Source organism: Pleurodeles waltl, chromosome 7 (assembly GCF_031143425.1).
Source record: "Pleurodeles waltl isolate 20211129_DDA chromosome 7, aPleWal1.hap1.20221129, whole genome shotgun sequence".
NCBI classification, from domain to species: Eukaryota; Metazoa; Chordata; class Amphibia; order Caudata; family Salamandridae; genus Pleurodeles; species Pleurodeles waltl.
In genome coordinates, this window is record NC_090446.1 from 677,500,138 (window position 1) to 677,517,725 (window position 17,588).

At 42.3% G+C, this 17,588-nt stretch overlaps 1 protein-coding gene across 1 annotated transcript in view; it reads left to right on the plus strand.

The window, feature by feature from the left end:
• The window catches only part of LARS1 (leucyl-tRNA synthetase 1), a 360,224-nt gene that overhangs the window by 325,170 nt on the left and 17,466 nt on the right, over positions 1 to 17,588 (plus strand). Inside the window, exons 28-31 of the mRNA XM_069244681.1 lie at positions 575 to 685; positions 9,853 to 9,957; positions 12,848 to 12,943; positions 15,706 to 15,838. Coding sequence (XP_069100782.1) covers positions 575 to 685; positions 9,853 to 9,957; positions 12,848 to 12,943; positions 15,706 to 15,838 — 445 coding nt within the window. The remainder of the gene's footprint in view (positions 1 to 574; positions 686 to 9,852; positions 9,958 to 12,847; positions 12,944 to 15,705; positions 15,839 to 17,588) is intronic.

Genomic DNA, 17,588 nt, shown 5'->3' on the forward strand with positions numbered 1-17,588 from the left:
GTAACACTCCGGCCCAACACCAGATGGCGAGCTATTGCAGAACATGCGAATCTACTGCGACTGATGCCACGAACAGATGTACACTGGGTAAGTGACATTTTCATTACTTTACATTAAAAAACCCTAGAAATTCACTTAAAAAAAACAAAGGTTACGGGATGTTCCAGCTGGGTTCTGAATATACACTTACAAAACCGTAGAAATTCAGCTATTATGGTTAGTTATTTCAAGTAACTATAACAAATAACAACAACCTGTGCCCTTGGGTAACTATAACTCATGCCCCCGCCATGCACAGCTTTCTCAGTAATTTTAATTTAAAATATTGTAGCGATAATATCAATGATGCCATAGCAGATGTCATGAATGATGTAATATGTGGGGTAATCAGCTGACACTGCTATGCATCACTGTGAATCTGTGTTTGGGGAACTGACAGTTCACAGTCAAAAGGTGCTGCCCATCCTAGATGTAAGAGGCCTAAGTGGGAATTGAAGCGTTGATGGTCACATTAGGGTAGGTGGTGTATCTATTAGAGTGTGCTTTCTTCATGCCTTCTTCTGTTGTCCTTCAGGCTTGTGGAGGACAGCTGCCAGACAACAAGGTTATCGCCACTGAGCTGAATGCCCTTCCAGAGCTGAAGAAGTACATGAAGCGAGTAATGCCTTTCGTTGCTATGATTAAGGTAATCTGGAGTGAGATTGTGGCACCATAACATCGGAGTGGAACCTCCAAGAAGTAAACACTGTGCTTTCTGATGAGGGCCCTAATTCAGCAATGGCTTTTGTTGGCACTCTTCATAGTGGAGGCTTGTAGTGTTGCAGTTAAAGCAGAAGTTTTCTCTTCTCATAGTTAACATTTTCTAGCACCTGGAGGCTGTGGTACCAGGATAGATAGCATTTCAGTGAGCTTGACAAGCACATCAGTGTGGCATTGGTATTTGATTTCTAATAAGCCCCATGCCCCCCTTACCTCCCTCCCCCTCCTTCCTTTGCTGGATTCTCAGGATTAATGTAGTGAACCTTCATTGCGCCCTGTGCATGGGCAGTTACTTAGGAAGGGTAATTATGCTACTGAGTTCACCCATTTCAAAGCCTACATTAAATGTAAGAGTGTGACCTATATCCAAGAGATCAGTTCCATAGCTTCCCTGATGTTAGTCTAGTGTAAACCCAGTTAATGGGTTTACACTGGATTGGTCAGTAAAAGAAAAAGAAGTCCAAAGCATTAGCAACTGCTGGGGTGGTGTGATGCTACAACAAAGCTATATTAAGAAGCTGTTTATCAGCACCAAAAGCAGAAGAGTGCCAAAGTTGCCACTACAAGCAAGAGTACACCAGAATATTAATGGCAGCTGCTGTTCTGCTGCTGGAAGTGCAAAACATTAGCCCAGCATGTCCGCCTCTCAGAGTGAGGTTTCGTTTGGTCATTGCCTGAATGCAGACTGATGCCAACTAGTAGGCTTGCTCCCTGAGAAACCAATAGGTATATGCTAGCTTGCAGTCATCCAATAATTAGATCGGTGATCATCATAGCCAGAACAGGTCACATTTTCTGCCCATGGAACATGATTGTGCAACTTTTTAACATGAACTTAACTGTCTCAGAATGAAGAAAAAAACATCAAGGCCTTCCTCCTGCTCTTTATTTAATACTTTTACTTTTTCTGCATTACCATCTTTTCCATTTCTGTTCCTCTCTTATGAATTTTTATCATGGTTTGCAATAGCATGATCCTGTTACAAACGATCATCACATTAATAAAATGATTTTTAATTTCTGCGTTGAAGCAAAAGGTTGAGCAAGTGATTTATTATATATGTGGTTTGTACTGAAAGAAACCATGAACGGAAAGTACAAAATAATCAAATGAATAATACTCAGTTCCTTTAGCTCTACAGAAAGCTTGTATGCCTTTCCTGTCTCAAAAATATTGCTGGTCAGGCCTTCGTTTGTGTCACGGTCCTTAGCGGAGGTAGTTTCAGGATGGTTCTTTTGGGTTAGTTAAACATAATCTTTATTAATAAAGTGGCATAGCACAATCCAGCTTGTGATGTCTTCTATAAAATGGCCAGTGTTCACATTCATCAGTGCTGCTGTATATCACTCTCATAGGGAAAACCATCCAATTATCAAGCTATTCCATGTTTCTCTCATTTTGTTAGAGCAAGCTTGTATACGATTTCAAAGTTACGCACACATATAACAGATAGGCCATGCCACTTTGGTGCAGGAATGCACTTGTGATGGACCTCTAAATCAATTTGTTTCTTTTGTCATTAGAGTATGTTCTTCCTAGTACTCTGTAAGGCCTCAGGTGAGCTGAGGTGTGTCCCATCCCCAAGGGTGTTCCTTTTTCTTTCATAATTTGTCGCCAGGCTTATGACGTTTGTAGTCGTTGGATGTGTGTGCAGACCCACAATGTTCATCTGCTTTTTTTTTTTTTAAGCTCTCCACACATTAGCCCCTGCATGGACCACCAGCTCCAGGATTCTTGACAGTGACCTTCTTGAATGACTTAAAAAAACAAAAAAATAAATAAAACACTGACAAAAACCTGTGAAGAAGTTGTTTACCATCAAATCTTTCTAGTGGCACAAATCTTTCTAGATCTGTCTAGAAGACCTGTGTACTTCCCATACTAACAGTTTTTTTTTTTAACACATGCTCTATCATGGAGTTTTCTTTAACTCTCTGTGCAGGCTTGCATCATCATTGGAAATATGTCAGAAAATCCTCCATGAACCTCTGTATTTTGCCCCGAATTTCCTCCTTTCAAAGTGCCTACTTGTCATTGCTGACCATTACTATGTTTAGTGAAAACCAAAATGGAAAAATTGTAACGTCCAGAAGACAAAAACACACAGTACTGCAACCTTTTTAACAAGGACTGTGTTGATTTTTGTTATCTCCGAATAGCACTACACTACCATAGAATGAAATAAGCAAATGTGGAGAGAGTTTTCTCCTGTAAGGATATCATGATGATGTGCTAGAGAGTGTGCCTTCATTAATATTTCTTACTTTGGTTTTAGCTTACGTTAGCTTCAGGAAAAGTCACAGGCCTTTTGGAACAGAATAGTTTTCAACATTGAATCCAGGCATGGATGAGGCTAATCTGGAAAACCTGTAATGGACAACTCTCTTTTAGGGGATTTCCATGTATAGACATAAGCGTTGAATAGTTCCTTCTGCCTGCAGGGACCCTGGAGCACTTTTTCCAATATAACTCCTTTTCATGTTTGCCTTACTTCAGGAAGGGCTGCAAAATCACTTAAGAATGTCCATATGCAGCCTAAAAGAAAGGCTACAGTGTTCAAAATTCTTCATCCAGTTTGCTTTAAAAAGACAAAGTAAAGGCACATGCATTCAAATGCATGAATGAGTTGAAAATTTAGTAGAAAAAAATCCTTCACAAACCTTTTTGTAATGCAAAACAGTAATGAAGGAGTTGCAGGGCTGTGTAGCTTATCAGCTGACATAAATGAAGAAAAAGGAGACTGTGACTTTAAAAACAGCCAGTCCTCCAGCATCCAATAATTCCTAGAGAGGCAGTTACCTCAGTTTTTTTTTTTTCCCCGCTCCTGCTGACAGGACCCTGGAGCATTGAGCTCGACCTTTTTAGGATTTTTCTTCAACATTTGAGTGAATATCACAGTGACAACTGTTTTTCTCAACATCTTTTGTCTTTCTTTCTTGATTTGTGTCTTTTTCTAACAGAAATTAAGGCATTTTTCCCAGGAAAAATGCCTTCTTTATTTGACAAATGTCCAAGATGTCACAGAAAAAAAGACCAAAACAGACTCACATGATGTGTGTATCATCTGCCTGCCGTCTTCACACCTTCCTGCCTCCTGTAACATTTGCAAGTCATTTTCCAGACGTACCCTGCGTGATGGGGAAGAAGATTTGCCTTCAAGTGAAAGCAGAGATACAATGCCAGCAAGAAGCCAATGGAACCTCTGAGCAAGGGGAAGGTCAGTCTTCCACCAGAGCTCTAAACTCAGCTTCCAGTGGACGTGGAAGTTCTGAGAGGCGTTTTTCTGTCAGAAAACGCTTTTGGTCCTGGTCGATGTCGGCGAGGTAGATGTCGAGAGGAGGTATGGCGCCAACATGTTCGCCGTCCGAGTCCAGATCGATGTCCTCGCTCGACGTCAAGATGCTGCACGACGTCGAGGACTCCAGCTACTCAGCACATGATGTCGAGGAGTATATCGCCGTTGTTGGAATCAACATCGAGGCGAAGGAAGCCCCGGTGTTGCAGTTAGACGTCGACCCCTAGATGTCAGAGAGAAAGATCGATGTGGAAGAGTCTCGACGTCAAGGGGGTAGAAACGGAGAAGGATTTATTCTTCATCGCAATCGCAGCATTCCAGAGATGTTGCTCCTTCTATGGTGCTATTTCATTTGTTGCCTTCTCCTTACACTTCCCCTCTGCCGGCTGCTATGCCTCCTCAACCTTCACAAATTTTGACTCCGCTGTGGCTGGCTGCTCTGGTTCTCCTGGCACCAATACCACTTCAAGTGCCGGGCACCGCCCCAGCTCCCAGACCGCACTCAAGATCGCACCATCAGTCATCTGGCCGTTCATGGTCGAGACCTTCCCACCATAGATCTTGACAGAGATCAAGTTTACATGCCTACCGTCATAGAGATTCCTCGTCCTCCACCAGAGACTATTCACCTACACTGACAGTCACCTCAACCTAGCTCCTCACCGGTTGACGATATCAACGTCTTTCATGAAGTTCTAGTATGAGGTGTGGCGAAAGTGAACATTCCGATAGCTGTCCCAACTGCATCTACTTCGATTATATTTGAGACTCTCCAGCACCGCATAGCCGCCAGATCTTTGCTACCATTAGAGCCTGGTCTTCTGGAACCCGTTATGGAAGTCTTCCTTACGATGGCTACGATTGTCTGCTTCCTCCAGACTACTAAAAAAGTATCGTCCTCCGGAACAAGACCCTTAGTTTCTGCGCTCCGATTCTCCACCTGATTTGGTGGTAATACTAGCTGCCTGAAAATCTCACACTAAGTCTCTGCCTACTACCTCTCCCCCGACAGAGTAAAAAGGTGGATTTGACAAACCCTGTAGTTTGGCTGCAACCTCCATGAAGATAGCAAGCGCAACAGCCTTCTTGGGCAGATACATTAGGGCCCTGTGGGACTCCCTACTCCAATTTGCTGACCACCTCCCGAGAGATCAGAAGCAGATTCTTTTTAAAGATCGTCCAAGAAGGTACCATGGTCTCTAACCAGATCATTAGTGCAGCAGCGGACTCATCCTTGCTCTCTACACATACATACTGCCATGGGGTAACGCTAAGGAGGCATTCCTGGCTGCGTCTTTCGTCACTGAAACCAGACACTCAGCAACACATTCAGAACCTGCCATTTTCCGGCTCCACTCGGTTCGGCTCTGAAGCAGACGATGAAATGGAAAGGATGAAGGCTGAAGTAGACACATTGAAGGCAGTAGGCCTGGAAAAACCCAAAGAGCAACGAAGACCCTTCTGACCTTTCCAACATCGCTATTCATCTCAGAGTTCAAACCCCTCAGTGGCTGCCTGGAAGAACTCAGCAACATTTCCAAAGATCTTACCAGCTTCAGCGGAAACAACAAAAAGGACTAACAACACATCAACCCAATCAGGGTTCTCAACAACGTTCAGCCTCAAAACCTTGAAAGCTTTCTTCCCCCGCGTCTGTTACCCACTCCGGTGGGGGGAAGCGTCACCAATTGCCTGGTAGAATGGACAATAATTATGAATTACACCAGACGCTTGGGTCTTGAATGTTGTACAAAATGGGTATTTTCTCAGGTTTTCCACCCCACCAACTATTCCGCCAAAGTCATCCTCTTCTCATCTCAGCCTTCAAAAGGTGGAACTTTCCATCCTGCTGGAAAAGAAAGCAGTAGAACCTGTTCCCCTCAACCAGCAGGGAAAAGGCATTTACTCAAGTTACTTCCTCGTTCCAAAAAAGGACAAGAAAGAGCTCGGACCCATTCTAGACCTGAATATTGCCAACAAATGGATCCAAATGGAAAAATCAGGATGCTGGCCTTGCACCATATATACCCCCAGATTCACCAACGGGACTGGCTTTGCTCAGTAGACCTACACAATGCCTACTTTCATATCCCCATCATAAAAAAGCATCGGAAGTTCCTGAAATTTGTTGTGGGACAAGATCACTTCCAATACACCGTCTTACCATTTGGTCTCAAGTCAGCACTCACAACTTTCTCCAAGTGCATGGCTGTGGTGGCAGCACATCTTCGAAGGCACTGAATCTTCGTCTACCCATACCTGGACGACTGGCTAATCAAGACATCCACCTGTGCAGAAGCCCAAATGCATTTTTAAATGGACATACAATCTCCTGGATCGGCTAGGGCTTCATAACAACTTTCTCAAGTCCACAATAGTTCCTGTCCAGAAGTTGCATAACTTAAGAGCTACCATAGACACACTAAAGGCAAAAGTGTGTCCTTCGAAGGAACAACGCTTATCCATTCTCCAGAAGTGTTGTGCGCTCAAAACTATGCATCGCCCAACAGTGCGCACAGTCTCCTCACTTCTATGCTCCATGGCCTCCTGCATCTTTCTGATACCCAATGCTTGCCTTCACATGCAACCTTTTCAGGAGTGCCTGGAGAACCAATAAAAACAACTGTCTGGAGACTAGGAAGACAGAATCTTTCTGCCCACCCATGCAATCAGATCCCTCAGTTGGTGCTGTTCTCCAACCAGTCTACTACAAGGGATGGCATTCCATCCACAGCCTCCATCACAGACTATCGTGACAGATGCCTCTCTCCCCGGATGGGGAGCCCAGATGGGTCACCGACAAAATACAATGCCTCTGATTTCCCAAGGAGACGTGATACCACATCAATCTCCTTGAGCTCCATGCGGTTCACCTAGCTCTCAAGGCATTTCTCCCATCCTTCAACACAGACACACTGCTTGTCCAGACAGACAATACAGCCACCATGTATTATCTCTACAAGCAGAGGGGAACCAGATTCAGGGTCTTGTCTCAAGAGTCCCAGACGATATGGCACTGGAGCCTAGCCAGGAGGTTGAAAATAGTATCAACTCACTTCCTGGTGCTCGGAATGTACAAGCGGATGCCCTCAGAAGAGTTCTCAGAGAGAACCACGAGTGGGTGCTAAATGAAGATGTCGGTCAAGATATCTTCTGTTTGTGGGGCACACCTTCTATCAACCTTTTCGCCACAGAGGAGAACAGAAAATGCTGCGACTTCACAACCAGGTTTTACCATCCAGAATCTTTGGGGAATGCTCTGGATAGACTGGTCCAACAATTTATGTACGCCTTTCCACCTATTCCCCCGATCCCAGCAGTCCTTCTCAAACTCTCAAGGACTTCAGCCAGAATGATCCTCATTGCACCAGAGTGGCTGAGGCAGTGGTGGTTCCCGGACTTCCTTCACCGGTCACTCTGATCACATCTCAGGGTGCCATGCAGGCCAGACCTCCTAACATAATTCGGAGGGCAGATGAGACACCCCAATCTCTCCTCCTTGAGTTTGGCAGCATTGCTCCTGTGTTAGTACAGTATGGGCACCTAAATCTTCCAAAGGTTTGTATGGAATCCTAAAAGAGGCAAGACGGCCATCCACCCATACTACTTAGTCCTTCAAATGGAAGAGATTATGCATGTGGTGTTCCTCCAAAATGATAGACCCTACATCTTGCCAGGAAAATGTTATTCTTCGATACTTGTTACACCTTTCTAATGTGGTCTGCAACTCTCTTCAATTAGGGTCCATCTGGCAGCTCTGACTGCATACAGAAAAAGGTCCTTCGCAAACCTCTTTCTTTAGGATACCAGTCATCATAGATTTCCTAGAAGGGTTAAAGTAGGTATTTCCTCCAGTTAGGCACCCTACTGCACCATAGGAGCTTAATGTGGTTCTTTCATGCCTCATGCAAAATCCATTTGAGCACATACACAAGGCATCTCTCCAACACCTAACCTAGAAAAATGATTTCCTTGTGGCCATTACATCAACACGAGGGGTTAGCGAGATTCAGGCTCTCTGTGCTCACGAGCCTTACACAGTATTCCACTCCTCCAAGGTAATGATGCGACCACATCCTAAATTTCTACCCAAGGTTATTCATGTCAACCAGTTGATTTCCTTGCCAACTTTCTTTCAAAACCCATCTACTCCAGCAGAGAGGGCTCTCCACTCTCTAGACGTAAAGAGGGTTTTAAAATTCTACTTAGATAAAACCAGATCTATTCGAAAATGTCCACAATTGTTTAATTGTGGTCCGGTTTGCTCCGGTCTGGCCAACTCCAAACAATCAAACTCTAGATGGATTGTCTCCTGTATTCCATTTTGCTACCAACTAGCTAACAAAACCCTAGCTGGCAGACCAAGAGCACATTCTACCAGAGTCAAATCTTCCACAACTGCCTTGATGAGGAATGTTCCCTTAGCAGACCTCTGTAGAGCTGCGACCTGGAGGTCTGTCCACACGTTCACTAAACATTACTGTCTTGAGACTGATTCTAGGACCGATGCTAAAGTAGGACAGTCTTCTGTCAGGAACCTTTTTTGCTTGATAGCGTATTTCATTATTGTTCTGTCTACTCCGCGGTTTATGAGATGGGCTTGCTATTCTATTCAACGCTTATGACTACACATGGAAATCCCTTACGAGAGAAGGAATAGTTTCTTACCTGTAACTCCAGTTCTTTCTTAAAGGGTATTTCCATGATAGTCATAAGCTGCCCTCTCTCCTCCCTGGTGGAGTATACAAAATAATATTGGAGGTGTATCATTACTCTCAGCTAGGACTGCCTACAAAAGAACTGAGGTAATTTCCTCTCTAGGCATGATGGGATACTGGAGGACTGGCTGTTCTTAAAGTCACAGTCTCCTTTTTTCTTCATTTATAATGGCAGCCTATAAGCTACACTGCCCTGCACTCCATCACTGTGTTGCATTAGAAAAAGGTTTGTGATGGATTTTTTTTTTTTCTGATAAATTTTCAACTCATTGATGCATTTGAATGCATGTGCCTTAACTTTGTCTTTTTAAAGCAAACTGGATGAAGAGTTTTGGACACTGTAGTCTTTCCTTTAGGCTGCATATAGACATTCTTAAGTGATTTTGCAGGTCTTCCTGAAGTAAGGCGAACATAAACACTTAAGAAGTTATATTGGAAAAAGTGCTCCAGGGTCCCTGCAGGTGGGCGAAACTATTCAACGCTTATGACTATCATGAAAATACCTGTATGAGAGAACTGTAGTTACAGGTAAGAAACTATTCCTTTCTGGCCTTCTTGTTCTCTCTCCTGTAATCTAATTTTCTCAGTGGATCTTGTAGTTGTTTATAACCTTACAACCATTAGCTCTTCCACATTGTTGGCAGACCACTGTGGCATTTCCTGAGGTGAGTAGCCTTCCTACAGGAAAAAAGGATATTAGTTGGTTGATAGTTCAGGATGCGGCATCAGAGGTGGGTTGTTGGCAAGCTTGTGTGGCAAATCAATGCATGGATATTGTCAAAAACATGCACCCATTACATTTTCCTCCAGTGTGTGCTGGTTACATATGTGTTAAATAGGCATGCTTTATGGGCCAGTTAAATGTTCACTATAGGCATATTCTGGGTGTCTTTTATGCCACAAGATTGATACTCTAGTACATGTATGAAAACTCAATGAGTTGAAAGTGCTAGTTGACCCTAGAAATTTAGGTTGTGCTCATAACAAGTGAGAAATGTCTTTTAAACATTACTGAGAGACTGTAGATCTTCCCCCCAAGATGTTTAACTTTGCAACTTCATTTCCTTCTCTTGTGCTAGGAAAATTTGGAAAAGAAAGGACCACGAGTACTGGACCTGGTACTTGAGTTCGATGAGCAGGCAGTGCTGATGGAGAACATTGTCTACCTGACAAGTAACCTGGAGGTTAGACTTTTTTGGAATTTAACGCCTGATGTCTGGTTTGACCATTTTAGTGGCCTCTGTATGATTTTGGCCCTTGACTGTGGAATTTGACTATTACAAACATAATTTGCGTCAAAACCAAATACAACTTTAATTAGATCAGAAATATCCAGTTGGTCAACGTAATGTACTATATAACTTACTTTACAAAGCTCTTTGACTTAAAGTTCTCAATACGACCTTGAGGCCCGATGTCTCACCAAGTAGTTTGTTGTAGTAGATGACCTGAATGTGCTGGGTGTGCTTAAATGTAGATCCAGTGCTCATTGTACCACAGGACTTGAGGTATAACTCACTGATTTGTCTTAAGATCCCAGTCTGGGTTTGCTTTTGTTGCAGTCTGGAGGGGACCTGGCAGTTGGGTGCTAGACTTCTCGTATTGGAGCAGGACAAAGACTAGTTTGCATATAGAAGATTTCATTCTAGAGTTGCATAGTGGGCAAAAACCGATGGACTGGAGTACAGCCACGAAAGAATGCCAGTGGCTGAGATTTCAAGCATTTTTAAAATATTTCATCACTTTGTTATACTTGGAGAGGGGAGGATTGTCTGGGTCCAAATGCTGGGGTGGATGCGCCAGGATGCCTTGAGGTCTGTTGGGCCCCTCCTCATGTCCTATGATGATAGACGAAGAAGAAAAGTAGTGGTTCTGGGATTACGCAGGTGGGCTCATGAGAGGGAATCTTATGACAGCTAAAACATATGAAATCAGCTGTGAATGACCAGGGCCCTAAAACTTTGACTGGCCAGGTGGAATCCTGGTTTGGCCTGAAAGGAGTGTGACGTGACCAGGCAAAGGGTGCAAATGATTAATGCTGCATCAAGGCTGCAGACAAACTGTGATAACAGGTCTTTATGGCATGGGCTGTAAACGGCTTGCTGGAGACACTGTTGGCTGCTGGGACACATGTAGAGAGACTGTTTCTCCCAGTTGGCTCTTTGGACCTCTCGTCCCTTTGTGACCAATAGAGGTGCCTCCTCCCTTCCCCCCCCCCCCACCACTACCACTAGGAAGAAGGAGCGTTCCTATATGGATTCCGCACCCAACTGCAATTTTGCTTGATAATAGGATGCCCTCTGCCCTACCGTAACATCTTAATTCTTTAAGAGTGGTGAGTAGGCCTGAAGATGATGGTGGAGAAGAAAACTAGCAAACGGGCGTTTTTAATCAGCAGGCAGGCTTTCAAAGTAAGGTTTGTAGATTTAGTGACAATGATCCTGCGGGCAACGGAAACAAACTCTCCTGTGCTCAGTCAGTGCTCTATATGTAAACTTAGACTTAAAAATGTGATTGAAGCTGAAGTTAGACAGTGGAAAAAAAACTTTATGGCATGGCAGTTAAGTCTTGCATATGGAGGACACTGGGAAACGTTCAGTTGCCAAAATAAAGCAACCAGAGTCACAGCAGAATGACCAAATTAGGCATGAATACATTTTGGGACTGTAAGAACATAGTTACAAATATTATTGTAAAACTGGAGACTAGGTATGAAATTTAGGACCGCATACTGAGATTAAACCAGCTTAGATTGCATGCTTCCCCTCATTGATGGCTGCAGTCCCCTTACTTTAGTGATGCTAGAGAGGATAAGCATGGCATATAGCATGCAAAGCATACAGACAACCTTCCAAGAAGTTGACCAGATAACACCGACAATGTATTGGGCAGTGATGGAAGTCCTGCAGTGCAGCCTGTGCTGCTGAGTAAAGTAGTGATGGAGAGTACCTTTTTGATAAGATGGCTAGGAAAAAGTATCTCATGGCTATTTAAAAAAAAATGTGTGTAACACAGATCCACGCTTAAGACGACAATCCGGTCAAGTTAAAAGTGGCACTTTGGAGGCAAAAATATGATGTTTTTCAAACATAGACAGACACATTTTTCTTGGTTGATCTGGGTGGGGGTGAAGGATAGGTAAGAAGTATGAATATTATTCTCTTGCTTAGAGCTGCTTCATCTAGTGTGGATGGTGGTTCATCGACAAACTGCAAGGAACTTAAAGTTGACTTCTCTGAAAGAGGGGTATCGAAGGTTATGGTGATTTGAGCAATGCATTACTTTCTATTGATTCTCAGCAACTGGTGATCACTTCATAAGGATTAGCATTAAATGGGGTTTTAATTTTAAAACTAATTAGCGTTGCATATGGACGACCGGCTTAATGAAATGTGTAAGTATACTGAGGTGGTGTTATACTCTGTGGATTGCACTAGGTTTTCTCTGCTAATCTTTAAATGGAGAAAAAAAACCTAATCTGTGTTGATAAAACTTTATTCTCTTTCTTATGATTCTGTCTTTTACACGAAAGTAACTTGTATTTTCCTATAGGACCTCCTTTCTTCTTTTGGACCAATACTAACTGTTGTTAATTCTCTCATCTGACATCACATCAACCTAACTTGTGACTCATAAATTACATTGCTTGTCAGTGAAAGATGGAAGAAGTGCTTGCTTTGAAACAATGTGACATGTATGAGAAAGCTTGAAATAAGAAGGAACCTGCCTGGTGATTATGTTTCGGTCAACATCCAAGAACTGTTGATTTAAGTAACCAACCTCACAGTAGCTATCTAGGACCCTTAGGAAAATTTAAGCAATGCGCTTTTAAGTTTGGTTTTAGTTTTGACGTCATTCCTCATTGAGCTATCCTGGTGTGACTGTTGTCTCGGCGGGACAACATGCCTGCTGTTGAAGCTGAACCCTGCTGTGAAATCACAGTGCCATCAAAACAGATTGTTCAGCCATGTAGTCAGAATAGTAATTGTATCTCGGCAGCTGTTTGGGATATTTGTGCTCTACTTGCTTATGTAGTTTCTGTGTCCTTCTAATTCTTTGCTTTTACTTACCCAGCTGGATCAGATCGAAGTGAAATTTGCCTCCGAAGCCGATGACAAAATACGAGAAGATTGCTGTCCCGGGAAGCCATTTTCAGTGTTCAGAACAGAAGTAAGTGGGAAGAGGCTTTGCTTTTTGTATTTGAAGCTATCAATATGCAATTTGGCTGAATGTCAGTAAACAAAATATAAACCGTTGAACTTTAATGTATTTTTAATAATGATATAGTCTGGAAGGGAGGGAATTGACCACTTATGTAGACACGCCTCTGGCTGCTTCTGTAGTCTTTAATTGTAAGTAACTTACATAATTATTATAATGTGTGAGGTTGTCTTTTAAAATGGAGCCTCCAGATGGCCCTCTGTATATAGTAGGAATTTAGCTGAACTGTACTACAGGTTTTCCTTTAGCTTTTCTAAAATACTGAGATGTTTCTAATTATTTAATGTCAGGAAGTTTTTATGAGCATTTATATAGAGAACATCTGCTTTTTACATGGCATGCTAGCACTATAAGTAAGCTGGTATGCATGTGTCTTAAAGGTTCCGGGGAGTTACCGGAGCCTGAGTCATCATGTGATAATGTGTTTGGGGTATTGTGTTCTGTTCCCTGCTTAAGACTTTCTTGGTCTACTTGGTGATGTCAAAGGTGTTCATAAAGAGTAATTTACTACAGGACAAGAATTGGTCATGGTCATTAGTTGTGTGCTGTGTGTGAAAGGGACACCTGTAGGGCTTTATCATTTGCTTAACAATCTCTTCTGTCAGGTTGAACTGTTAGACATCTTGCCCGTGTGTGCTGGTGGTGTTGACTGTGTGACATGTTAGAGCTGTATAGGGAATGTGTGTCATGTATTGTCAAATATTTTCGATTCTCTTTGTAGGGCAATGTCTCTTTATCAGTTTGTCCTGTTGCCAGGAAATTGTCCAGTGTCATATCTTTGTTTTGTTGTAGATATGATTTTTCGAATATTATCTGCTATTAGGTCTGCTGCATGAAGTGACTGAAAATGTTAAAGTTGCATGTCTTTTATTGTGGCATATCAATGGATAATACTGTTTGGGGTGCCATGAGAAATCCCAATATGGCTATCTGTGTGTGTGACTTTTCCTTTTGTGTTTTGTGTGTCAAGGGGCTTGTGCTGTTCGGTGCAACATGATAGCCAATGTTATAGCCTATCTGTGCTGGATGTATGCAAGATGTTTTATAGGCTTGTCTTGGTGGCTAGTACTTTTGGGATCGTGGTGATACCTGGCATTGTGGTGTATCTTTGCTCTTTTGGATGTATGCAACATGTTTTGTGGTTTTGGGGGGGCTTGATGAATAGCTAGGTTAGGAGCAACTCAATTACTATCCTATTTATGTTGCATTCGATACGAGTGAAACATTGCTCTACATAAAAGATTACCTGGAAGGAAAGAAAGAATCTGAGCTTGGTTTTATTATATAATGAGAGTTCTGTGCAAACTAATTCAGTATCTGACATCGGACACCTCAGAAACATCAAAGACGAAAAGCTTTTAGATTAAAATCATTGCAAGTGTGATTTTTTTTTTTATGACTGTGACTGAAGCACTAAGCAAATATTACTGGGTAGTATGCACGGACCTGATTTAGGACGTTTGCCAAGCTTTAGAAACTTACTGTAAATCCATGGCAGGCAATTGCCAGTCCTGAAACAGTCTTGAAGTTAAATGGCTTTGTCTAGAGCTACCAAAATGTATTGAGTAAAACAATAATTGGAGAGCCAAAGGGGCATTTAATCTTATACTCTTGCCATGTTCTCCTTCCATGTAGCACGTTTTATACAAACCATTCAGTTAGGATCAATAGACCTGCCCTCAGTCTATCCAAAGTCCGTAGACAGCTTCATTGCAAACAATTTTTATCTTCGTAGTCAAAGTACCTCTTTCACTCCTGGTTTCCTGGCATATGAGCAACATTTCTTGCTTTTATTGGCAATCTGGTCAATACACTGGTGGCGGGTAAGTTGCTGGTGGATCAGAAAGTGACATAAGTAGTGTTAAGAGAGGGTTCAGTACCTGCAGTGAAACATTTTCTTGAGCAAATTTCCTCAGTGCATGTTCTCTGCTCATTCTCGTGGCCATTCTTACATTGAACTCACAACCACTGGAAGTAGGCATGGCCCATTAACCTAACAGACTATTTAAGGATGCTCTTGCAGAGGTCAGCCCTTAACATTAGTGTGGCAGTGTTACCTTCTGGAATTTAGTTGTGGGACTTTTTCGCCATGGGTGAAAATCTGAAATGCCATTTACTTGCTGCAGACTAGCTCGCGCTTTCTCAACCTGATTGACGAGATTCGTAGTCCGGCTGTATAGTGACAAATTGATCCCTGAACCACATTTTGATTGGCTAGGGTCTTTCAGATGAGAAAACATAAAATCAGAACGTCCAGCTAAATAAGATTTGTTTGACCAAGTTTAGATAGTCCTGTGCTGTTACTCTTGTCATTCAAGATGATAATGAACAAAACATCTTGCTGAATAGTGGTAAATCCTATGTCATGCGGTGTCAAAACAATTTGCTAATTGCCAAAGAAGACACTGCATGCCTTCTGCTGCTTATGCAACTTAGTGCTGAAACTGCAACTATGGGATAAAGTACTACTGAAAGCCTTCCAAGCTTTGTTACACTCCTTTTGATTACGAAGCAGTTTTCTTTGGGAACCAAAGTCTTATTCCGGTCAGTCGCTTGGTGAATATCTTTTTCCATGGCATACTAGAATCAGTGCTCTTTCATATTTTGTCATCCGAGGGAAGGAAGTTGTGTTTTTAAAGATGCCAGTAGGCTTTTTCTGCCGCCTGTTCATTGTTTTTCTCTCTTCTTATTTTTCCCCCACATCTTCACAGCCTGGGGTCTCTGTTTTCTTCATCAATCCTCAACCTGCTAATGGACACTTCTCTGCAAGGGTTGAAGTCCGGCAAGGAGATGGCAGGAATGCGATTGTTCGAAGACTGATGAAGATGGATAGAGGAATTAAAGGTAAAGTCCATTCTGCTTTGTGGTGAAGTCTACATAAATAGGTGAAGATTACTGGTTTTCTTGCAGCACTTAAATGCAGAAGACAGTATCTTATCAGTTAGATGTGGATATGATTACTGTGGTGTGCTTGTTGATACAGTCGATTATGCCGCAAGAAAACTGGCATCATTTTTGATATAGAAAGTAATTTGTACTCTATCTCCAGGGCTGTGTACCCATTATTTTATTTCCTGTTGAAGTGAAACATTGGATAGTATGATTAAAAAAAAAAAAATCAATTTTTTTATAATTTGTGAGTTATTTTGGTTGAGACTCATTGGTTGAGCCAAATTGTTGCACCTGCAAGTAAATAGAAATTTGCAAGGATTGATATGATTGCATCGCCGTATATCCAGTTTCAGTTAATTACCTTATTGGCTAAGAGTACTGAGGTGCTTTTCAGAAGATGAAATGGTGAGCACAGTGCCTGAAAACCCTTTTTTAAATTAACTATTTGATTGACTCGTTTATAAACAAAATTTATCACATAAGCATAATATAACCAAAGAGGCAGTGCCCCAAACATTGATTGTCGTTCCCTGTTTGTATGCAGGTTAGGCACCCCCCTCTTAGCTTAGTTTCATGACTTGTGCCTTATTTTATTACCATACACAATTTTACTCATGATTTTAGCGAGGCAGCTCTTCACCAATTGCCTTTACATATTTTTACATATTTTTATCAGCTGCTTCATTCTAAGAAGGTAAGGGTCACACACTACATTTAATCAGACTTTGCACCACTTACAATGTGTACTTCTTGTCCAAGGTTGTTACATGCAGTGCATGTTATGTTGACCCATGTTGCCACTCCAGGAGCCAGCTTCTGCTTCTGAGACATAGCATTTCATCAGCACTGTTGTCCAAATGAGGCAGGGGTTAATATATAAACTATACATTGGCCCAAGGAGGGTAGAGGGCATTCCAGTCAAGATCATCCTGGGTTGTGTACTACACGACAGACTGCTTTGTGGGCACCAAGAGGGTTGCCATCCACACAACAGGCAGACCCTTGCTATTTTATCCAGGTATGGGGCTCTTGCTCATCCTTGAGGTCAGGCCAGGCAGAGGGTTACAACCACTATGCTCTCAGATGTAGACTTAGGGTTAGGTGGGAATTTCTAGAACATCTGGGGTTGTTAATCTTTTTCTCTTTAACTGTAATGTCAGTCACCTTGCTCTGTTTCATCTGCCTTATTATCACAGTAAAATATTTTTATACCAGAATGCGATTGCTTCTTTAAATGCATAGCAATTAATATTGCATCTTTTGTCTTACCTTATTGTACGTGAGTAACTGAACGACCGGGTTGTGATCTGTTTCCACAACTTCCCTGAGGAGCCAGGGTATCAGGTTGAGGTTGCCATAACCACCTTTCGCCCCAAGGGGTTCAGAGGTTTGGGTGAGGCACTGTGAGCTAGCCAGGAGTTAGGCAGACAGTTACCAAGCGGCATGGGTTGCACTCAGTCTCCCATACTCTGTGGTGCTGCGGTTTTAAACATGCAGTCCTATTACCAAAGTAGGAACCGCATAACATGATAGTTATCATGAAATAGATGACCTGAATAGGTCTATGATCAGTAACAAGCTTATAGTAATAAGTGATGTCATGTTAATGATGAGAATGCATTGGATATTGTAAGGAAATGCCTCTTTGTACAGTTGAGCCTGCGATAGCCTGCCCATTTTTTTGTTATTTGTTGGCTTGCTT